This window comes from Phalacrocorax carbo, chromosome 2 (genome assembly GCF_963921805.1).
Source record: "Phalacrocorax carbo chromosome 2, bPhaCar2.1, whole genome shotgun sequence".
NCBI classification, from domain to species: Eukaryota; Metazoa; Chordata; class Aves; order Suliformes; family Phalacrocoracidae; genus Phalacrocorax; species Phalacrocorax carbo.
Genome location: NC_087514.1, coordinates 25,138,309 through 25,163,322, shown reverse-complemented (window position 1 = coordinate 25,163,322; position 25,014 = coordinate 25,138,309). Strand labels below are relative to the sequence as shown.

The window sequence follows — 25,014 nt, the reverse complement described above, 5'->3', positions numbered from 1 at the left end:
TTCTCCGATCTCCAGCTGGGACACCTTCCATGTGTTCAACCTGCCAACAGCAACAGGCTGCATGGCCTCTGGGAAGAGCTAGCGTTGGGATTTCTTATGCGCAGGATGGACCTGAAGCTGCCAAGCTGAGCCTCTGGGTGCTCACATCATCTTCTCACCGCAACACTTTCTTTCCTGCCTTTTGTATTCCTCTGGCAATGCAGCTGGTGTCTCAAGGCACAGCACAGTGAAATCTTCAGGGGTACAGATTCTGTATTTTGAGATGACGGAGCTTTAACTAGGACTGTGGCTGGGGCCTCATCCTATGCTATGTAGGACAAGGGTGGAACAGAACGGGTGAACTGTTCTGCACTTGGGTCTGCTGAGTTTGCTATAACTTCTATGGATGTTCATCTTCATTTTTAATTTTTCCCTTTCCTCAGGAGGCAGTGCTCAGAACGAAAGATGGGGTGAATCTGGCCCTTCAGTCTGAGATTTGCTCATCATTTACACCCATTTTCAGGGATCAGATTTTGTACACCCACCTCACAGGCAATTAACTGTGCCTTACAAAACTTACCCAAATTAGCTCTGCTGATTTCCAAAGTTTGCTCACCGTTCTAGTAGCTCTGGGGGGTACAAACCTCTTCTTTCCGACCCCACTGGCAGCTGATGCACTGGAATTGGGGTGGCTTGGCCAATGTATCCCTTTCCTGTCGTTTGTGACCATGAGCCTGTCTCACCTCTGCCGTTTGGAATGGCTTTCACTGCTGGTTTTTTTTTTCCAGGAAACAGAAGGCGCAATTGCTTTGGAACAAAGCAGGAATTTTATTTTTCTTTTTTATGCATAATAAAACAGTAAATGTTGATGTCAACCCCCACGCACAGCTTTTCCACTGGCTGTGCCGCTGCCACGACACCTGAGGAACGACGGTCTCCTCTACCTGGCCCACTTATTTCAGGCCTCCCTCAGCGTGTTTCCCGAGGGAGGCTCCCACCGGCTCGCCGCGGTGGCAGAGACCCGCATGATTCACCAGGGACTATTTGCCTTGGCCCCGAGGCCCTCGGCGCGGGGAATGGGATTTCCATTCCCCGACGTTTCCCTTGGTCGGCGTCCCTGGAAGGGAGCGCGGTCCCGGCGCGGGGAGCACGGTGCTGGCCGGGGCAGGATGCCGCCGAGCGGGCGCTGAGCCGCCAGACGGAAACCACGCCGCTTTCCTCCGGCGGGGACGCCACGGCCCCCTCCTGCGGGGAGAGCCCCCTCGGCCGGGGCAGGCGCTCCTCGTCGGGGCTGCAGGAGCTCCTCTCGCCGCCCCCTCGCAGCGCGGGGCCGGGTCTGACAGGGAGGAACCGGCGGCGGGGCCGAGGTGCGCGGCGGGCGCGGGGCGGCGGGGACGAGACAGGGCCACCGCAGCCGGGAGCCCGGAGAGACTGGCGGGAGGGAGCGGGGCCGGCGGCCCGCGTCCCTGATGGGGCTGACGGGAGGGAGCGGTTCCCTCGTCCCTGGCGGGGGACAGGCGGGAAGGCGTGGGGCTGACGGCCGTGATCCCGCCGATCCCCTTTCTCCACTCGCGGCGGGCGGGAGCGAGCGGGAGGACAGTCCGCGTCCCTCACACGGGGCATGCGGGAAGGAGCGGAACCCTGTCCCTGACGGCGGACGCGGGCTGAGGGGGCCCGTCCATCCCGGGGAAGAGCCGGCTCTGGAGGTCCGGGCAGGGAGGCCGGTGTCTCCCTAGCGGGGACCCTCACCCCGCTTCCCTCCTCTCGGTACGGCTGAGCCAGGCGACGGCCGCTCCGGGCCGGGGCTGGCGGGAGGCGGCGGCGCCCCTCAGCCCGCGGCGCTCCCGGGGGGGCGGGACGGGGAGCGCCGTCCGGGGCCGCGCCGAGGGGGGGAGGAGGCGCTCCCGCGCTCGCTCCCGTCCGCCGCCGCCGCCCGCCGCCGAGCGAAGGGCCCCGCCAGCCCCTCAGGTAAGCCCGGCTTCACCGCCCGCGCTGCCCTGCCCTGCCCCGCCTGGCCGCTCCCGTCCCGCCCGCGGGCACCGGTAACACCCGCCGCCTCCTGCGCCGCCCGGCGGGGCTCGGCATCGCTGACACCTCCGGGGCAGGGCACAGCCTGCGGTCACCCGCGCCCCGGGGCACCGGCTCGGCGGAGGGACGGCCCTGCCCCGCGGCGCGGTGCCCCGGGAGCCCCTCCGGGTGAGGGGAGGGCCCTGCGGGTGGCGGGGGCTGCGGCGGGGGCCGGGCGGGGAGCGGGAGGCCGAGGCAAGGGGCCGCGGCGGGGGCCGGGGCTGGGTTAGGTGCTTGCTGGGTCCCGCTGGACAAGTTTGCTGCTCGTGATTCAGCCGCAGGAGAAATGTCACCCTTTCATTTGGACTGCACGGGACTGAGCAAGCTCCCCATGTGCCCTCTTCCCCGTGCGTGCTTCAGTAACTCGTTTAACAGTGTACGTGCTGTAAGGAAAAAACCCAAAAAACACTGTATTTTAAAATCAGCACGGAATTGGAGTCAAACTTTACCTTGAAACATTTGTTAGTGAGGAGCTTGCAGGTGTCTTTACCAGCTTCCAGCGGGACAGGGTGCGGCTTATCCCCGTGCAGAGGATGCAGCCCTGCAGGTAGCCCTGGGCTGGAGCAGTCGCCTCTGACATGTAGCGTGGAGGCTGCCCGGGCTCCCTGAGGGCAGCACATTTCTTGGAGATGGAAGGAGTGGGGAGCAGTTTGCTGCATGCAATATACTTACCCTGGAAACCCAACCTAGATGGTGCTCTTTCATCTTCAAAAAATTGTTGTGGCATCTTTAACAACCACATATTCCTGTTTCAGGAGACAGTTCTTTCCGTGTCTGACTGGTTGCTGTCACTGCTTAACCGTGGGTTAGTGTTGACTGGGAGGGAAGAACACAATCTACTGATTTATGTTAAGACTTCCTAAATGCATGGGTTTTCGTTTGGGGCCATCATTCAAGGGGTGAATGATCCTGACTGAGATCTGAAAAGGTGACGTGCTGTGTCACATGTTATAGCTGTGCTACTGTCAGGCAGCTGACTACTTCAGAAGAAATTATCATACTGAATCCCACCATAAATTCTCCTGAAATCAAGAGCTTAGTAAAATACACATATGGCTTTTTCATAAAATCCTACAAAATCTACAAAAAATGTTTGAATGATACACTTTTCATATGGATGTGTCAGCTTTAACCACAGGATTTTTAAAGCTTTTTCTCATGTACTGATTGTAACTATATTAATCAAATTAAATTTGATTTATATCTTAAGAAAATGTAGCACTCCGTTACACAAGGCTGCAGCTAAGACCTTAAATCCTGCACTCGATATTCACACCTAATTACTTTACGTGAGTCTTTCCATTGACTTCACTGGGATTTCTCACAAACAAATGCACGCTCTAGTGCTTACGAGCTGGGACCCTGGGACCCAGCTGTAATAGTAAAAGATGTTTTAGTCAGTCCAGGCAAGCTAGGGAAAGGCTGATCAGATCCAAATACTCTCCCGTGACATACAAACTATCTCCATGGGAGGGTAAAACACTAAGCACTGCTATTTAATTATAATCTGGACATCATTAACAAGCTCCTTTTAACAGTGTACTCATTGTTGGATTGTGTTTTCATTATGACTGTGGAGTATTTGGAATGGAGTGGTTTTAATCCCCAAATTACTGTTTTACGCTGGTGCTGGGGTCAGTGTGGGCTTGCAAATAAGTTTCAGAACTACTGTATCCTCTTTTTTTAAAAAAGAAAGCCTTTCTGCTTGCAATTATCAGTCTGTTATGGTTTGTGACTGCTTCTCAGAGACAAAACTAAGCAGCCCACATATATATTATATGTCATATAATATATGCTTTCACGTAAATACATACTCTTCACGATAAAAGTGAAGCCTCTCAGTTTTGCCATGCTGCTCTTGGGAACTTTGTGGAAACTCTGATGTCTGGATCAGATTTGGAACAAGAAAGTGCAAATGAGTCTTCCCCAGAAGAACAAGATAATGAAAAGGTCTGTTGTCCAAGCGGCAACTGAAGAAAATCATAACATGGAGATTGGTGCTGTCATAAAATAAGCATTCTCACTGCTAAAGCTTGCTGTCTGACCACTGGAAAATATGCAGAGTAAGCCATACTGTGCGTGCACTGTTCTAAAGCATCACAGCAACGTTTATATGGCAAATTTCTGAAATCACTGAAATGGTTGTCAGCTTCACCTCTGCTGGGGTTGGACCTGATGACCTTCAGAGGTCCTTTCTGACCTCAATTATTCTGTGATTCTATGATTTAGTAGTTATTAGTTTTACAACAGTGATATCAGGAAGTCTATGTGTGATTTAGATGAATGACTTAAAAATAACTAATAGATCCCTTAATGTTCCTTATTTCATTAGAGTTGTAGAAAATTAAATTGTACATGTAGTGCATGTACTCTAAGCCCTTTAGATAGCTGAGTCCATTGTGTAACAGTCCTACCATGATATTTACACCTCACAATAAAATTTAATGCAGAATTGAAATGCTGATCTTTGCTCGTTGCCATATGCTCTATGTTTTGGTGTGTATAGTCATCAAGATGTATGTGGCTTATCTGACCTCTGTGCTTGAACAGGGAAGCTGCTCTTCCCCCATCCCCAGTGCTCTTCTGATGGCTTCCAGAAAGCAGTTGCCCTCCTGTACGCTGCAGCACCTTCAGCCACACTGCGCAGGGGTACTCACACACAGTGCTGGTTTTGTGGGAATGTTTAGCTGACTGCCAAATGTCATTCCCTTCTAGGAGCTGCTCTGTGATGCATTATAGGTCTTCTCTTTATTGCTTCAAGACGTAAGTTTAGTCCACTGTAACATTTGCTTTTATTAATCCAGGACACAACTGAGCTGTGGGCATTTGTAGCAGCAGTCAGAATAACTAGGTACTGATGGAGTTTCTTCCGGCTGCAGCCCAATTGCTGTACAAGGCAGGGTATCTCTCAGCACAGAGAGCACTGGAATATCTTTCTTACTGCTGAGGTAGGGATATATGCTGGGTGAGGAGGACCATATCAAAGCATAGGAAACAAGTCTGGGAGACTTTGTGAATCTGTGGTTGTCATCCTGTCCCCATTCATGTGCAGACATGTCTGGAACAGGCAAATTGCCATCACATGCTAGGATTGTGTCCTTCAGCAGGCACAAAGCAATGACGTGTGGCCCTCCTTGTGGAGCAAAGAGTTGCAGAAAATCCGGTGCATCGTTTGGTGAAACAGAATGACAAGGGAGTGCCCCTTTATAAGGACGAAGGCAAGATGGCACTTCTTGCTGGCGTGCTAGATGGCCCCACACAACACCTGCATAGCTAGGGACAGGTATTTTATGATATTGCGCTCTGCAGGACTCTATTACTATTTCTCAGAACTGGAAAATGCCTGTGTCAGCAATCTGGTCCAGAAAGACAGATGAAATTATTAATACTCTTATGTCCTGACACCAATGCCACACACAGTGATTTTAATGAGTAATGAACTAGTAATGCGTGTGCTGGCTTGTGGATAGTGAAATACCTTGGAACATGTTCTAACTGATAGTTAACAGGGCTTTACAGTACCTGCTGTCCTTAACATTTTTAATTTCTGAGGTGATGGGATTGAGAATGAGACATTTTGTGGCTTTCATGTAATAAGAGCTTATTGGTTTTCCAAGTAACTCACTGCGCTTGCTGACTTGGGGACATGGACTCTGATTTTATTGACTTACATAGATCGCTTGCAGTTTCTTTAACTTCAGTAAAAGCTTTTGATTTGATCACAGTTTCCTGTTATCTTAAACATGGGTACATTTTTAGACCATAGCCTTTGACAAAGTCCTCCAAAACATCCTTTTTTCTAAACCGGGGAGATATGGATTTGATGGATGGACTGTTCAGTGGATAAGGAATTGACTGGATAGCCACATCCAGAGGGTAGTGGTTAATGGCTGAATGTCCAGACAGAGATCTGTGACAAGTGGTGTCCCTCAGGGGTCTGTACTGGGACCAGTGCTGTTTAATATCTTCATCAGTGACATAGACAGTGGGATCGAGTGCACCCTCAGCAAGTTTGCAGATGACACCAAGCTGAGTGGTGCAGTTGACATGCCAGAAGGATGGGATGTGATCCAGAGAGACCTGGACAAGCTGGAGGGGTGGCCCTGTGAGAACCTCATGAAGTTCAACAAGGCCAAGGGCAAGGTCCTGCACCTGGGTCAGGGCAACCCCTGATGTCAATACAGGCTGAGGGATGAAGGGATTGAGAGCAGCCCTGCAGAGAAGGACCTGGGGGTACTGGTGAACAAAAAGCTGGACATGAACCAACAATGTGAGCTTGCAGCCCTGAAGGCCAACTGTATCCTGGGCTGCATCAAAAGAAGCGTGGCCAGCAGGTCGAGGGAGGCAATTCTGCCCCTCCACTCCACTCTGGTGAGACCCCACCTGGAGTACTGCATCCAGCTCTGGAGCCCTCAGCACAAGGAGGACATGGACTTGTTGGAGCAGGTCCAGAGGAGGTCACAGAAATGATCCAAGGGCTGGAGCACCTCTCCTACAAGAATAGGCTGAGAGAGTTGGGGTTGTTCAGCCTGGAGAAGAGAAGGCTCCAGGGACACCTTGTTGCAGCCTTTCAGTACTTAAAGGGGGACTATAGGAAGGATGGGGCAATCTCTTTGGCAAGGCCTGTTGTGACAGGACAAGAGGTAATGGTCTTAAACTAAAGAAAGGTAGATTTAGGCTGGATATAAGGAAAAAATTTTTTTACAACGAGGGTGGTGAAGCACTAGAACAGGTTGCCCAGAGAGGTGGTAGATGCCCCATCCCTGGAAACATTCATGGTCAGGTTGGACAGGGCTCTGAGCAACCTGATCTAGTTGCAGATGTCCCTGCTCACTGCAGGGGGGTTGGACAATGACCTCTAAAGGTCCCTTCCAACCCAAAACATTCTGTGATTCTAAAATTAATTACTATTGAACAATAGAAGCTATGTTAAGTTTAAATAAAAAGACCGGTAGAAAACTAGGCACTGTTATTCCATGCTTCTGTTTCTTAATATCCCCAAGCTTACTTTTCAAAGGGACTGGTAAAATAATGAAAAATTGAAAATTTACTGCTTTATTTTGTTTCAGAATTCAGTGACAGCTAATGAATGATTACATAAGCATTTCAGTTTATATGGTCAGCTAATCATATGATATTTGCATGTTATATAAACATGTTCCTAACCGTATTCAAAGGCTTAAAATCACAAACACTTTTTTTCTACTTTGTTAAGTTGCTTGGGGGCAGTTGTGAGCCTAGTGAATTTGAAATTGCAACCAAATATCAAAAATTGTTACAAAGGTGTAAAATATGTTATGTGCCGGAATATAAAGGGGTTTAGTTTGGAGTAATTTACAGAGCTGGTGGGACTGTCCTGAGTCACTTCTTTGTCACAGTTTCCTTTGGCATCATGCTGTTACTGGATGGTTCAGCAATGCATTGTGAAGGTGCTCTGCCTTGGTTTCCATTAACATGCCATCAGGAACAGGTAAAATTGGCTCCACTTAGAGATTAGCCCAATCTTTACAGCGGTTTAGGGTGGATAGGAAGGAGGGATGAGTTAGGCCACCGATAACTAGGTAACAGCCAGATAGCCCTCTTGAACAAACTGTTCATGCCTGGTTCCTGTTATATTACTCTATGCTCCTTAGCTCTCTGAGCATGGCTTCTATGTTTCTAAAACATTGCTGCTAGAACTGGCATGTACCCTTGAGGTCCATTTGCCTTGCGGGCTGAAGGAACAGGCCAGAGAGAGAGGTGGCCCCCTTGCACAGCCCTATGTTTGTTGATGGTTCTGAGAAGTGAGGAGGCAACCTGGGAGAAGCTTTCATCAGTAATTTCCCACAGTCACAACTGTTGCCTCCAGTGAAGTTTTGTGTCCTTTTCAGTGGTGCATGCTATTTGTAGTGTCAATCTGTTTCTGAGTAGAGCACTGGAAATACTTTACCAATAATACCATCCAGGTGTTCATGATGCTAGGGCTCCAAAAATTAAATTTTTTGTGGCCACTATTATAAGCACCAACTATTTACATCTCTTTCCTAGTTTGAGTGTCCTTAAATCATGTATTGCCTGTACCTGGAGAATATTGAACATCTAACGAAGGCTGGGCATTTTGAGTGCAAAGACTCAATTCATTTTACTCTCTGGTATATACACCAGAACATTGTGTTCACATTTGGGGATGCTGAGTAGGATATACAAAAGGAAAAATAGGTTGATAGACAGCAAAATATACCCACGTGTAATGGTTGTGTGGGACAGATGGAAGAATAATTTATAAAATCTCTTTATTAAAGAGAAAATATTTACTCAGAATTTTCTTTTCTGCCAGTGAGTACCCCATGGTGGGAAAGAAATAATTTCTCTTTCTGAAATGGGGCATTTAGTTGCCTTCTGTTACAGATCTGTGGCTCTATCTGCTTATCAAGACGCTATTAAAATTGTTTTCAACATTTTAGTTACTTAACCTAGAACTACTGTTAAAGTTTACACTGTTTGTAGTTTCCTCTCAGTTTCAGGCAGAACAGTTCTCTGTCGTGAAAGTGGGCAGTTTTATCCACCTCTTGCGCACCTAGGGGAGCTCTTGACTAAGATTCTTGACTATCACCGGTTCCAAGGCTGAATCTAGCTCCTGTGAGATGCTCTCTTCACAACGCACAACAATAAAGTTTTGGGGGAAGATAGATGGAATCGCCATTTGAGAAAGCCCACCAACAGGGGACATGACCAGAAGATGAGCCTTTAGCATGTCAGTCTTAGCTTTCTGTTTGTGGGCAGAGTCAGCCACGGCTTTTGATGGTGCCTTAACAAACTCCTTGGCAGGAATCATCTCTTAGCATAGAATCTTTGCCTGTTTTGTTCTCTATGACAAAACTTCTCCATAACCTATGGCAAGCTCATTGCAAGTCCTCAGAAGCCTCCTTGAGTAAACAGGATTCATTCTGCGCTGTTGTCTTCATGCTAGTAACCACAGACAGTCTTCTGAAAAGGAAGCAGAAGCTGTCACCGGTTCTTATTTATAGTTGCTGTTTCTGGAATATATTCCCTTCTTGTGTATTAATTCTCTCAAGATTTTCTGAAGCAAGTAACCCTCAGACTACAAGAACCATTACATTTCTGAAAAAATGCAACGGAGTACTGAGTAGAATAATGAAAATATATTTGTGTCTTCCTCAAACCTGTTTATGCTGACAGGCTGACTGAAAGTTCCTTTTCTTGCTTTAAAAATACTTGATTATTATGAATGATTGTGAAAGTCGATACACTTTAAATGTTAACTATGAACTTCAACAATACTTATAAATGCTATGCAGGGCCTGCTAACTGCTACTTTAATATGTAGATCTTTCTTGAAGGTGTAGGTATTATTCCATGCCGGTATATCTGCATGTTTGTATGTGATGGGAAGGAAGCAGTGCAGCTGGGTGGCTGACATGGTTACAGTGTATGTTTTTGTGTAGTCAAAGAGCTCATCTCTTTCTCTCCTTTATTGCAGTTTCACATCCTTGAACGTCCCTGTCTTTCTTGAAGATGAAGAAAATGATCGCATGCTTCTTTCTGCTATTTGGACATACTCTGCTTTCCACTGTCTCTGTCATGGCAAAAGATCTCCCTGGAGGACACTTCACCCGAAGAAGGGATGTTAACTCACAATCTCTACTAGGTAAGTTACAAGAAATACCCCAAAAAAACCCAAACACCACCACCGAAAGCCATCTCAAATACAAATGATAAAAGGCATAAGCAACTGGCCAAACCTTGTCAGAGTTAGTTTATAATAAAAAGGAGATTGCCATTTGCAAGGAGGAATACAAGAAAGTTTGTTGACCAGTTGGCAGCTGTTGGAAGGAGGTGTTTACTTTTGGAATATTAGATCTACTTTATGTAAGTGATATGAAATAAATATTTGCTACAAGATTGTTGTCTTGATAAAAAGACCTTTTTACCACTCTTTAGAGAAAATACATATTGGTCCATGGAGGTTCTGTCAAAGCTGCCTTTTACCGTGCCAGCACGTTTTAGCTGTCTGTATGGATGTGCTGTGCATAATGATGATTGAATGGAAATCAGTGGCTATTGAAATGAGGCTTGTCATTACATTACTTGATGTTAATCCTTTCATATTGTCAGGTTAATTTTATTTACAATAAGTAGCTCATTTTTCCTCTTTTGCAAAAAAAATCTGAGGACAGGATCTAGCAGGTTTAGACTGTGGCTGTCACAGAACAGAAGGTTCGTCTCTCTCTTGTTGATCATTGCCTATATGTCATCAAGCAATTTGCTGGTCAACTTTTTCATCTGCTAACAGTTTGTGACTTAGAAGCATTTTCTTTTGCTCATTGTTTAAAGTAATCGTGAGATTATGAAAACATAGCATGGATGGGACTTTGGACACGGCCCATCATTAGGGATTCATGATACACATCAATAGTAGATCTAATCAGGTATCTCTTTCCAGTCACTGGGAGATGTTAAGTGACCTGCTGCCCCATAAAGGTGACCTAGCCTAGGTGAACATGAGGAATGAGAAATGTCCTGCAGAAGATATATTGGGAAGAAAGAAGAAGAAACAAAGCCAGAACATGGGAGAATGGGTGACAGAGAGGGGAGCAGCAAGTTTTATCAGTGAAACTCTTCTCCAAACAAAACATAATCCTTTAATATGTAAAATTCCATGAAGTACTGTTCACAATCTGTCCTTTGTTAACTTAAAACCATTGGTTTTAAATTCCTATAGAACAAATTTAAGCCAAATGACAAGATCTCCCTTTCTTATTCAACTTTCTCAGAACTAATAGATGCGGTCTTGAGACACTTGGGGTTTTGCAACTGAAGGCTGAAAACTACAGCTCTAGAGATCTAGTCCATCAAAAAATATGCATGTGGAACAGCAAAGAGAAATACCCACATTCACACTTTACTCAACAAGACTCTCAAACTTTCTAAAATCCTAAATTCTAAAATGTGATTAAATAGCAGCCCCTCTTGAATATTTTAGGGTCCCCAGCAAATATCCTAAGTGAGCTTATTACTTTAAGAAATAAACTACCTGTCTCACTAGAAAATGAATGCAACAGCAAGATGTTATATGGAGAAACTAAAAGGTGTCACATTTCTCAGCTAGTCCTTTTCCCTATGATTTTTTTGAATTGCTTTTATAGCCTCTTCTTCTGATTCTAAATAGTGAAAATATATCAAAAGAATTAACACTCTATATAAATCATCATGTATAGATTAGATTACTTCTTACTTCTTTCAAAAGCCAAGTGATTCGTGGTCCCTGCATTTGGAAAATTCTGAATCCCTGTTCAGCTTGGCATGTGGAGGATGCAAACAATTCTGGCAGCTCTGGCTGAAAGAACCTTTTCAAGACATTAAATGATGCAAGAAACTTGGGACATTCTCTGGTCCAGCCCATAAAAGTACGTGGCAGTTTGGAGTCAGACTCTTGGGCCTTGCATTCTGTTATAATAAATTAGGTCACCTGCTTCAAATTCAGCAGCACATATAAACAGTGGCATGGTTAAAACGTGTCTCTCTGTAAAGAACAGAATGTGTAAAATGCATGCCACTCTGCTGGAAAGCTGCAGTGTTCCTCAAATGACATGAGAAAGAACAGGGCCAAACCATGATCTCAGTGACATGAAGTCTGCTGACTTAATAAAATCACTCCAGAATTACAGCAGTTTAGCAGGGATTAGAAGCTGTCCCACTCTATGTAAGAGGTATATTATAAGTAGTGGCGGCGATGACAATTGCTGCTGTTGTGGAAAGACTTGGTTGGCAGGCGAAAGTGAGGAATGTAGCTGCAAAGAACCAACAGATACCTGGAAAAGTAATAAAAGTTCAGGTTGGGTGTTTTTGGGGGGGGTGGAGGTCTCGGTGTTTTTAGGACTAAAATGAAGAATTATGCTATGTAAATGTTAGTAGCATTAAAATAATTTTATTCCTTTTTTCTTCATTTTGCCAGTTTTTAAAAGAAAAGTGTACTGCTGTGCTAACTGTTTACTGGTAAAATACGGGTAGTGTCCACGTACAGAAGTGAAAGTCCTTGCTCCAGAAAACCAACGCTTAAAGAAGCAAAATGGAATGGACAAAAAGTCCTGTAGGATTGTCCACATAGAGATAAAAGTACTTTGGGATCCAGCTTTAGGAGGATTTAATTTTTTGGCAGCCATGCGCGTAGGTTTCTTAATTGTCTTGTTAGGGCTAATAGCCTATATGTTTTAACAAAGGTTTCAGAAGGAATGAGCTATGTCTTTTCTATGGTTTTCTTATCCCCAGTCTTTCTGCTAAACCTCAATGTGTATTGTTTTAATTTGGCAGATCTTTGCATCACTTATTATTGTTTAAAATTATTGCGATAGCTAATAATTTCTATTCAAGATCTGAAATCTTTTGTGCAAGGATTGATTGGACATAAAGTTTTTGGAACTCTCTCTGTGTGGCCCTTGAAAGCCAAACTGTTTTGCAGGTTTTTCTTTCTTTAAACACTGAATCAAACTTTGAAATATTTAAATCTTAATTAAATATTTGAATTTAATTAAATTTGTTAACATTTTCTTAAATCTTTCTTGCAGCATAGTAGTTGTAGAATATATGTAGTTGCCTTAGAGATCGAAAATATACATGTATTTCTCATAATAACAGAATTTGTATTATACTGCTGGAAAACACTGTTTTAACGTAAGTGTATTTATGTTTTGAAGGATCGCTTCCATAGTCCTGCCACAGCTTCTGACATAACGGAAAGAAATAGGACAGTCCATTTGTCTTTCCTGTAGCAGAGGGCAGTTGCTTCTCCCCTTACATGACATATGAACTAAATTTTGTTTTCTCTTTCACCTCATCAGTAATTTGATCCTGAGTATTGGATCTTTGGCCTTATCCTGATTCCTTAAAGGAAATTAATATTTTTGTTTTAGAATCTTCTCTTTTAAAGGCTTTACTAGAGCTCTAAAGAGTTTTTCCTTAGCTCTCCGACAAAATCATTGTTCCTGCTGAGCGCAGCTGCTTTGTTAGATTGCACACAGATCACTGAAAGCGCAGATTGACAGCTTAGCATTTGTTTCTTGGGTACTAGAGAAAAACAGTAATCAAAATATGCTTGGCTACATGGTTTTAAAGATAAAATTATGTATGTTATGTTAGCTGATGCCCTTCAGATGTACCTGAAATGGACTTCTGCACCTGAACAGGCTGATGAAGAGCTGTGTCAGTTGTCCAGGGTGGTGATTTCCATACCGTGACCTCAGGGCCATGGTTGGAGGTCCACAGCACCTTTCAGCAGGTTCTGTGTTCAGAAGCAACGTGTGCCCAGTCCTTGCAAGATGTAGCTTTTTACGGTGTTTGATGTTGTGGGGTTTTTTGGTGGAGCAGATTTGGGACTTATGCCCACTTCATCCTAATAATTTACTGCAAAACAAAGCAAAGCAAAGTAAAATTTCAACACTGTGGAAAAACACAAGTGTTTCTGTTGTTTTTTTCTTACTTGGTGAACTCTGTTCTTGTAAACTGGGCATGCATTTCATGTCACATGGGCATATTTCTTTGGAGACCTCTGAAGTGGATGCATGGGAATAATCAAATAAGCTGTAGAACAATATTCTAAGCAATAACGTTCATTCTTTTCCTTAGGAATACAAAACAGGCACCTACCTATTTTTGACAATAACCATTTATTTGAGGAGAAAAGCCGAATTAGGGGGCATTCTTCGTTCCTTTAGTTACTACATGATACCAGAACAAAGAAACTACAAGAGATCAACTGATTCTGCACAAAATTAAAACAGAGAGGGGAAGGGAGGCCAAGAAGGAAATGTACTTGGCTCCTGTTCAGTAGAAACACAAATGTCCCTGTCTGTGTTAAATTACATTTTGCAACACAATACATAATGTTTTATCTCTTGGTTGTATATACATGGTTCCACTAATAATATGAAGGGAAGTAATTTGAAGTACAGAGTGCTCACTAAATTTATGAATCACTTCCTACTCATTAAAATTATTCCAAACATTCTTATATCCAACCCAGTTCTTGAACTTCTGTGTATGTAACTTTAGGGCTCAAGAACATTATGAGGTTAACCATTCTGGGTTAAATTTTAGCCGCAAATCAGAGAGGAAAATATGTGACAAAAGTGAGTCCGGTTCATGATGCATCTGTGAAGTGAAGATAAGATTTCTGTTTAGTTTTGGCTGAATTCGTCGTGTATTTATACACTAACAGCTGGCCAGAGATCTTTAAATCCTGCTAATGTGGCCTGCTGAACCACCATGAGATGATAACTTCTGTAAGAAACTTACTCACAGCCTGAGCATATGTGTATGTTATTTCTTCACACAAATGTAACCCTGCCAAGTATTTTTGTCCTCAAACATGTTAAGTAGACTCGTAACTGACGTCTGCATTGCAGTTGAAGTCAAAATTGTGTCATGATAACTACATCATGTGTTTCACATACTCTGCCTGTATAGTATTTGGGGAGACCAAAACAATTCCAGGCAGTAGGTAAAGGTAGGAAGAGGTTGCAAATGGCATCTTTTGAATTTTCATGTATTTAGTTAAAATGTAAGCAAAATCCTGGCCAAACTTTTATAAGGATACAAGGTAATCAAATGCATATCAACTTAGATTCTCTCTAATAAAAAAATAAAATTGCCAGAGATGTGTTATATTTAGAAAGAGTGAGAGCAAAGCATTTTACAGTCTGTGAAATCACCTGTTTCTTCGTTCTGATGCATGTAGGTAGGTCTTACAATCTTTGTGCCTTGAGGCAATATTAGCACTTGTGAGCTTTGCTTCCCTCTCGTGATTGCCTCAACAGCGAGAGGTCTCCTGTGGGTTTTATGCTAAGTCTTGAAATTTCAGCTTTCATCTTAGTCTGTCAGGTGTTGGCCTCTCCTCTGCAATAGCTGTCGTCCATTAGCTACCTGGCTGGGGTCTAAAACAGTAGTAGGAAGGTTGCACTTGTACAGACCACCCTGCTTTTTCAGGTTTCTGGGTTTTGTTCACAGTGGGAGACCGTCTTTCTGTGGCTCTGAGGTCTGGTAGCCTGGCCTGTGCTGAGGCTGTGCCTCCCCAGCCCCTAACAGGGGTCCCGGAGTCTGAGAAAGCGAGCCTGGCCAGTTGCTCCCTGCAGAAACTGTTATCCCTTAAGCAGGCACATCTAACGAGCCATAAGGGCTAGCTGGGTCCATGACAGACCCCAGGGATCTGTGTCCTATTCTGAGTATGCTCATCTGCAGCCAATTATCATGGAGATCAGAAAGTCTGGATTTTGGCCTGTGTTAGCAATTTTTAACCACATAACAACACTACGCTTGCCAACTGTCATATTTAGTATTCATTATTAATTTTCAAGTCGTGTATCAAAATAGCACTCACTTTTAAGCCGCTTAAAGGGCAATTCAGTAATTAATGCTGTATGGGATATAATTATATTCCTAGCAGCACAAGAAATTTTCTTGTATTTCTTTAATGTGTATGTATTTCCTCTAGCAAAGCCTTTTCCCTCCTTCCTCTCTTCTCTTTTCTCTTTGTTTTGTTTTCTTGGTCTTTTCTCTTTTTCCCTCTTTTTTTCCCTTTTTCCTTTTTCCTTTTTTTAAAAAGTGACTTGTAAGTTTTCCAGAAGGAAGAAATATCTGCTGCTACAGAAAAAACCAAGTCATGTACTAAACTGCAAATGCTCTTTGTGTTCCTGAAATTGTTTGTTGCAGCCCCCACAAATTACTGTGAAATACCATTTCTGTTTGAAAAGAGTTTGCCTTGACAATAATTCACTGAGTAAAGTTGCACTCTTTTAAAATGTATGTTCTTAAAGAGCTCAAAGCATCCTCTGTGTATTTTGTCTTGAAGGAAGATCAGGCCAAAAGAAAGAATACTAAATATTCAAAAGTGTGGTGGTTTTGGCTTCATCGTGAGTACTTTAGCTTAATAATTAAAAAAGCACATATGTGCAAAATTAACTTGAAAATCCTGGAAACAGCATTTGCATAACTTAAGGAACATCTCATTTTATAGGTGTGAGTGGGAAATTGCCTTTAATTTGCTTTGGAAGCTAGAAGACACTGTCTACTTACTGAAGTACTGCTGAAGTGGTGGAACTAATGGTTTGCCAGTGGGCATGATGTCCCACATAATTCTGGGGGCAACGGGAAATTCTATATGGCACTGTCCCATGGTGCTGTTTCTGAAACAAATCTGAAAAAGAGTCTAATACTTAGACTGTTACCAGTGGATAGAAGTGTGTGGTTTCAGGTCAGCTGATCAATGAGTAATGTTGAAGTTGCTAACAGCTTTCCTGTAAACAAAGACATGGGCAACTTCAAGAAAAGAAAGTATGGATAGGAGTTTTTAAAACATTAAGCTAATATCCTGAAAGCAGAACAGCACAAACTCATTATCGTCACATGTTTTCACTGAATTCTCTATGCTGCTAACAGTTACTTACTTTCTCTATTTGTTCCTTCTTTAGTAATTCCTGTGTCCTTCCAACAGCACCCCAAGTAGCTCAGACAGGATGGGAATTTCAGATCTTCAAGGAGAAAGATACGAAGATCATCTTCTCCCATACAGTCACTGCTTTTTGTGCTGTTCGTGATTTGTTGTTTTACAGATGTGTGCAGGAAAAGACAGAGTCACAGGCAGCGTAAATGCCTCCAGGCTGTCTGTGGGAACTGGATTCAAACTAGCGTTAACTGTGTATAGTACAAGGTTTCTCCATCACGGCTCAGAAAATGAATTCCCCCTCTCTTGTGGGTGTGACCTATGCTGAGAGCACATAACATTTGTTTCTGTCAGGAAGCAGTGGGTAGACGTTGATGCTGCCAGGACTGGCATTAGGATGCTTCATCCCTGTGTCCAGATGTTCCCCTGCTTGCAAGGGAAAGAAACTTGCTCCCTGGTCCTCCTGACCATGAAATCAGGTTTGACTCCTCTAAGGAACCCAACAGTTTCCATCTCAGAACAGCTGAAATATTCAAGAAGAACTAAGAAACTTGAGAGTGTCCCTACACTGTACTTTGGCTTCATGCCAGAGAAAACACCAGTCTCAGTAAAGCAATGGAGAAACACTAGGAGTCAATGGAATTAGAAAGACTTTATATTAATAATGCCCTTGTTATTTTGGAAAGGATGACAGGGAGGAATAGAAATAGTGAGGTGAAATGACAACAAGGTAATGGACCCTCCAGCAGTGACTGATAGTGATATATTTGCATGTAGAAGGAAATGGAAATCTGTGGACAAGATCCTCCTGCTGTACTGTTCTCCCAGAGATTTTGGAAGTTCAGAAAAGATTTTGTCAGAGGCAATAAAGAAATGTCTGGATGCTGTGTTGTACTTAGAGTGTTCCCAGATGAAGAAATTTGTAAGGAGGAATCAGTGAGCTGCCAGACTCATAATGAACCTTTGGGTTAGAGCCAGAGACCTGTGAGTTTGAGGAAAGGCTCAGAGCAAGGATGGGGCTGGGGAGTACGGGGCCAGGTCTTGGACCCAGGGTCTGTCCCAGAGGCAGTGTAGAACCTGCAGAACCAAGGGCAGCATGTATACCTGTCAGCCAAGAGGTATGGAGAACATTCTAATGGTTACTTGAGGAACTATGCATGATTACATCTGAACTGCACCATATCATCCTTTGCCTTTCTTTGAATTAAAATAAGAAAAAAGAAAAATGAGCGGAAGGTAGCTTGCTCAAAATGTCTCACTAAAGCAAAGAAGTGCTTGGAATTACTGCTGTTCTTCATCTACTCTTGGCAACAACCACAAAATACATTTTCCAAACAGGAACAACATTACATTAAATGTTATGTACTTCATGCTTGATCTTGGCAAATGAAGCTACTGCCACTTCCGGGAAGGTGTATGTCAGTAAATCATAGATATGTCTTTCTTCCCATCGGAGTCTTTTGCTCTTAGTGTATTTATGAATGAATTGCATATTTGAGTATTCTTTACCTGTATGATTGCAGGCAAGAAGATTAAACCTTCCTGATGAGCTAAGAAATCTTTTGGAAATATCTGAGAACCTGTCAAACCCAATCTTTCTGGCTGGATAGTTAGCTAGGGAAAAACAGAATTCTGGACTTTAACAACAAATATTTGACACCCAGCAAGTTCATACATTTTGAAACAAATTTGGTAGGAGTTATACTGAGATTTATAAAGAAAGAAGTTGTAAAGAAAAGAGAGGCAGATAAGGTTGAGGGCTAGAGGGAAAATGAAATAATGAAATGGCAAAGAAAGAAGAGAAATTTATGAAGTTTTATAATGTGCTAGCTGGGAGAATAGTTTTCTACTCTTCTGTTTAATTCTGAGTAAAGACTTTTGTTCTGTTACTCAAAGATAAAATCTAAAAATAAACCCGGTGTTATTGCTGGCAGTGTTGCAGGGCATGTAATTTTCTGTATACACATTACTGTGGAGTGAGCTAAGAAACACAATATATTGAGTCTTAAAATTGCCATTAATGCATTGCCTGCTCAGGCAATAATTTTTCTATGATCTCATTTCTCTTCCTTCCTTTTGTGCTTAAATTATCTTACTCTAGAACATCTTCATTGAACTAATATTTACTTGTTATAAATTAGTTTTTCGATGTCTTAACTTTGCTGTAGTATTTAGCAAATTGAGCCAACCTCCTTTTGCTTTGCATACAGCAATAGCCTTCTTTAACATTTATCCGTTTTCATATATTAGTATAAAGACCTACATAATCAAATAAGAATATCCAGATTAAAAAAAAGGTATTGAGTCATAAAGATGTAGGGCAAAAATAGAAAATAAATAACTAATTTTTAACCAATCAATCTTTTCAAGGGAGCTGGCTTGCAAAAACTTTTGAAAAATCACCATCTAGAACTTTGGTCCTTTGAATGTGTTCAGTCTGAATATCCCAGAATGGAAACGTCTGAGGAAATTAAACAGGGCCAGGGGACATTCTTGGGCTTTGGGACTCCGCTATTATTCTTGCTGTTAAATTGCTGGAGGTTTCTCTGGCCCACAGTGATTAGCACACCCCAAGCAATCCCTGTGCATGGTTCAGAGGCTACAGTGGGACAGGGATTATTCCCAGTCAGCAGCCTGCGTACAGCCACTCTATTTTAGTGGGAAGGTGAGTTTAATGCTGTGGATGCAGGCCAGCTGGCCTCTGAGCTTAGCTTGTATCTTAAACTGCTCTCTGGCACTGAGACCAGTGGTATACAATGGTCTGCTTCTGAACTACTAAATACCCTGAGCTTACAGAGTGGTTGCATCCGCATCGCTTGTTAGGATGGGTCTCTGGCTCATGCCACTTCTTGTATCATGCCTGAGGATCGTCTGAGAAAATGTTAATTGTCCTAGGACAAACAATACCAGGAACTGTTCTAATGATTTAACAGCCTAGAAGAGTCAATTCCAATGGCCAGGAAAACTCCCTGGTATTGCTTTAATTAGATTAAGGCAATGTAGCATTACTTAGAAATAAGCTAACAGGGTACAAACACGCTGTCAGACAGAGCCAAAGTAGGGGTTCATGCCTGAGTGTAATTTGCTTTGAGAAAGGAGTAGAAGGAAACCTGCAGGGATCAGAGAAAATAATTTAATAGAATTTTTACCTTTAGAGGAAATTAAGATGCTGAATGTGAAATATTCTTTTAAGCTTTGTATCTCTTGGTAATGGGATCTCAGCTGGATTCTTCCAAGTAGAACTCAAATTTCCTTGCATTGTTAGTTCCACAAAGGTGGCATCACTGTAACTGTCATTTACAGGCAAACTGGATATTGAGTGGAGGAGGAGAACATATTTACTATTGACTTGACCTTGCCTGCCCTTGCCTTGTCTGTCCTTGTTGTGCCTCTCCTGGCCATGCCTTTGGATAACACAACTCACACTGAGGGGTTTTTTAACTTTTGTGTTGGCAATACAAAACCTCTGCTGACTTAGAAGCAGGTTTATGGATGAGTAGTTCTTTTCAGTGAGGTTGTTGCGTTTCATAAGAATGGAATGGAATTACTTTTGGGTATGAGGATGTTTGCCAAAGTTGTGAGAAAGTTCCCTGTTTAAAATGAGAGCTGGTAAGAGGAAGAGGTTATAGTTTACAGGGCAAGTGCAAAAGCATGGAACTGCTAAAAAGGTATCACTGAAAGTTTATCTTACAGGATGAATGTTCAGATCTGTTAGTCATTACTGATTGCCACTCCTCAAAATACCACCCAGCTGGAATTTTACTTAGTAAGAATTACATCTTATTTTTCATGAAGCCCATCTCAGCTAAATCAACTTTAATAATAAGGTTATTAAAAATTCCCACCAAATCAGAAGACAAAGATTTTAAATACATTTTAATTTGGAAATGTTTGGTATTTCTAGAGATAGAATTTTGCTAGTGAAAAGAGTTTTGAAATATACTGTGTTGCATTCAGACTGGTAGATTTTTCTTAAGTAATTTAGTACAATGGGGTGTGTTTCTGGTAGTACTATTCACTAATGCTGTCCAGGTTTTTCCCACTGAGATTCATGCCTGACTTCAAAATACATAGCTGAGTCCCTAGAGACTGGGATCCAAATATTTATATTCAAATTAAAAGGATTCAACACCATGGCTTTAGTTTTGACTTGTTCTAAGAGAAATAAAATAACAGTCATTTCACCCTTCTCTTTTTTCTCTCCTTCCCCTCATATACACGCATATATTTTTAGCTTTTTTTTCTGTAATTATATTTCTTTCCCTTGCTCAAAATCATATCTTAGCGTTATCTTTGTATTACAACCATGCTGGAATATTTCATGTTAGCTTAGTAAAAATAATTAATAATTACATATGCCCCTAAGATAATAAGATGGAAAATAGTTAATATGTCAGAATATCTGTATCCCATTAGAACTGGAATTTTGCTTCTGCTCAATTTGGCTTCCATTCAGCATCCTCTGATTTTGAAAGAATAAGCAACCCGAGCATATTCCTACGCTTATGAATAAAGCCATACTGTAGACTACACATGAATAAATCCAGGCAGTCATTTTTGTTGTCATCAAAGAGCATTTTTATTCTATGCCCACAAATGTTCTTGATAATATATGAAAGAGGCCTCTGAGTTAGCAAGTGAAAACAGGCATCTTTCTCACCCCTTGCCTTGGCAGAAGTACATGGTTAGCATTCATCAGCAGTCACAAGTGAACTCATGTAAAGGCTTGTCTACAGACAGATGTTTTTCCAATTGAGTCTTTGATTGGCCCACTTGTACTTGTGCAGTATGACATGACCTTTAATTATACACTCAGATACTACTTTTCCACTGAGCATTTGCCTCATTCATTGCACAAGATGGATGAAAGTGTGCTGGGAATTGACTTGGTTTGGGCAATAAGGGAGATTACTAATTAGGGGTATCTCAATTTAGTAAGATGAGGGTGCCGCTGCAGTCTAATGAGCATTCTTGCTGCTTTTAATCTTTCAAGTCAGGCAGGCAAATGGGCAACGAGCTACCTCACAAGTTTATTCATAGCCTCAGGAGTTTAAGAACATGAGCAGACACACTGATTGAAGCCATAGGTCTATCTAACCCAGTGTCCTATTTCTGACAACAGTCAAAAGTGGACGCATACGAAAAAGTTTTAAGGACAAGACAATACTACCTGCAGGAATTCCAACTGCCATGCTTTTGTGGTTCAGGAATTTCCTGATCTGGAGGGGTCTTTAATGTAAGTATTAAACCTCAGTTGATTTCTCTTCACCAGTGTCCCATTAAGCCCTTCAAAGTGCTTTTAATCTTTTGCCATATGCTGCCTTCTGTGGCAAGGCTCGTGGCTCACCTACCCCTGCTTGTGTGAAGCCTGCCGCGTGCTGGCTTTCCGTGAATGGTCAGACCCTGTCCGTTCTCATCGTGCAACTCATGCATATGTATCATATTCTTTCAAAAAAGAAGGATGCTGAACAGAACCCAGAGGATTTACCCAAGACCCCAGAAAGCTTGTGGCATGGCCAGAAGAGAGCCAGCCTTCACTTCTGCTGTTATCCATGATATCTTGGCCTGCCCGTCTGTGCAATTGTCAGATATAGACATACCCTGTGGTGTTTCTGCTTCAGTGGCTCTTGGAAAAGACTGCTGATGGCTGAAGTAGAAGATTTCAGGAAGTGTATGAGTGGTATTTTGGCCAAGTTGAATGCCACAGTAGACAACAAGATTTTCTGTCTGATGCAGCCACAGAATTTCTGTGTGATGCTGAGCTAGTCCAATAGACAAGACTTTTCGCAGATGGCCATTAATTATGCATTTGAAATCATGGGGTTTGATTTGCAGAAGTGCTGAGCACTCACAGCTGCAGTTGACGTCATTGAGAGCTGTACTTTGTACATACAAAGAGCTGCCTAATGCCAAGTTTCCTGAAAAATCAGTCCCTTCACGTCTGGTATTGGTCACTGCAATTAACAGATGCATTTGACCTGAATTTCTTTGTGTTCTGTTTTCCCTGTTTGTAATGGAGGACTGATACTACCCTGCCTCATCAGAGTGTTAGATTTCTAAATTCTCAGACACTACCACAAAAAACATCACAGTGCAGCCCACCCAAATAGTAACTATTTAATTCAGAAGGGGTTTCTATCTGGCATGGGTATGAGGTCAAAATTTCAACAGCAAAAGGTATGGCACAAGTATCTACTCATACCATTGACATTAGTCATTCTGGGCACTGATCTCACCAAAAAAAAAGTATACTGATCATGTAACAGGCAACTTCTGTTATTTATTGGAGGCTGTTTTTATATTGCCCAAGTAGCCTTAGTTCTGGCATTTCCTATTTTTCCTGTATTTTCCCAGCACTTGTCAGGGTGTTTGTTTAGTCAGCATGGTTGAGACATCAGGTCAACCTGAACCAATTTGCATTTTGAAATTCTTGTAATGTATTTCTGTTTGCATTTTGCCTTCCAGAAAATACTTGCAACAACAAACATCTGGACCTTGTCTTCATCATTGACAGCTCTCGCAGCGTACGTCCTTACGACTTTGAAAAAGTTAAGGAGTTCATTTTAACCATCTTGCAGTTTCTGGACATCAGTCCTGATGCCACCCGCGTAGGTCTGATTCAGTACGGCAGCACTGTCAAACATGAGTTTTCACTGAAGACATTCAGGAGGAAGCAGGATATTGAAAGAGCAGTGAAAAGGATGATGCATCTGGCAACTGGCACCATGACTGGACTGGCTCTTCAGTATGCAGTGAACATTGCATTTTCAGAGTCTGAAGGAGCTCGACCTCTGAAGCAGAATGTGCCCCGAATTATTATGATAGTAACGGATGGGAGACCTCAGGATCCAGTGGCAGAGATTGCTGCTAAAGCACGTAACTCAGGAATCCTGATTTTTGCCATTGGAGTGGGAAGAGTAGATATGAACACGCTGAAGTCCATTGGGAGTGAACCACATGAAGAGCATGTGTTTCTGGTTGCTAATTTCAGTCAGATTGAAACACTGACCTCTGCCTTCCAGACTAAACTTTGTGGTAAGGTTTTTATCTATAGATTTGAATGCCTAGATGAAGGTAAAACACAGAAAAAAATATGCATTAGAATTAAACTTTTTTTTTTTACATGGATCTATATCTGTTAGAATATATATGTTCAAAAAAAGAGAGGCTAGCCAGACAACATTTATAACAGCAGTCATACATATGGGGAAAACTAATTCTACTGCTAAGTGCCATAAAATGGGATCTAATTCCTAGTGGTCATAAGCAGCAAGGCAAACACACATATCATGATTTTCCTATCTGTTGCATAATAGCAGTAAGTTTACCACCCTCTGCTATTTGAATATTAGGTAAGTTTTTTCATCTACTGGTTTTAAATGTGATCTCCCTTAGTACTGAAACTTCAAACTGATAAACAGTCTTTTTGCTATTTAAAAATTTTTATGGAGTTCATGGATTCCTCTTCCAAAGCTTACATATTAATTCTGTGCAAACAGTTATCTCTGTGTATGCCTTGTGACTGGAACTGAGACACAGAGACGTGGTAGAGTTTTTATTCCATCCATTTTAAATACAGAAAGTTGGGAAAGGCCAATGCAGTGATAATTCATACAATAAAGTAAACAATATTTTAATAGGTATTAATTTACAACAGAAAAATCACTTCCATCTGTAATTCCCTGATAAGAAAATACCTTTTAAAATATCATGTCTTACATAATTAATTTTATTCCAACCTGTGTACTTAATATAATTTTCCTTTTTACTTTTTCCTGAGATAAATATAAAAGATCTTCATACAGATTTGGCATTAAGCTGTGCCATTTTCAGCAGAGTCCAGAAAAAGAATGCATGGTGAGACTGAATGCTCACTCATCTGTAGGGATGCCTTTGCCAGAAAAGAACTGAGACTTATTGTCAGGATAGTCTGGAGAATTTTCCTTACTTGGTCTTTTCCAAAATTGTTTCAAAATGCAACAGGGCGCCAGCTGAACTGCATCAGCACGAAACACCATCACAGACAATCATTAGATAATAGATTTTTTTCCTGTTTCTTCCTTGCTGTATTATTAACTGGTGTAGTAGGATACATTTAAAAAACAAAAAAGAGTAAACTAATCATAGATTGAGAGCTTAAATGGAATGAGCAGCAAATGCTTCAAAACGTCATCATATTGGATTTTTTAAATTGCATTTTAGAAACAAATCCAGTACAAATACTACTTACTCGTTTTTTTCTGACTAGGCAGAGTCCAGGAAATGTATTAGAGTTTTATAGCTCACTTTTAATCCAAAAACATGTGATCCTCAATAAAACCACCACCCCTGCAGATGGAGGAATATGGAGGTGAGAAGGATTGCCGCTGCCTCCTTTTCTCAGGGAATGCCTCTGCAACATTTGCTGTGTCAAGAATTGAAGGTGAGATCCAAAAATACACTTAAAAACCCAGGCCCAGTTGCAACAGAGAATTTAAGCTGTTAGAGTCTTATGGATTTCAACTGAAGCGACTAAATTGCAGATAGGATCCTTA

At 42.2% G+C, this 25,014-nt stretch overlaps 1 protein-coding gene across 4 annotated transcripts in view; it reads left to right on the top strand.

The window, feature by feature from the left end:
* Positions 1 to 1,125: 1,125 nt before the first annotated feature.
* MATN2 (matrilin 2) overlaps positions 1,126 to 25,014 on the top strand; it is a 73,253-nt gene continuing 49,364 nt past the window's right edge. Inside the window, exons 1-3 of one of the 4 annotated variants that reach the window (XM_064442341.1) lie at positions 1,126 to 1,346; positions 9,527 to 9,694; positions 22,946 to 23,515. In XM_064442341.1, coding sequence (XP_064298411.1) covers positions 9,562 to 9,694; positions 22,946 to 23,515 — 703 coding nt within the window. In that variant the 5' untranslated portion in view covers positions 1,126 to 1,346; positions 9,527 to 9,561. Of the gene's footprint in view, positions 1,347 to 1,584; positions 1,948 to 9,526; positions 9,695 to 22,945; positions 23,516 to 25,014 lie in introns of those variants that run through there. The other 3 variants (XM_064442342.1, XM_064442343.1, XM_064442340.1) reach the window with 3 other exon arrangements.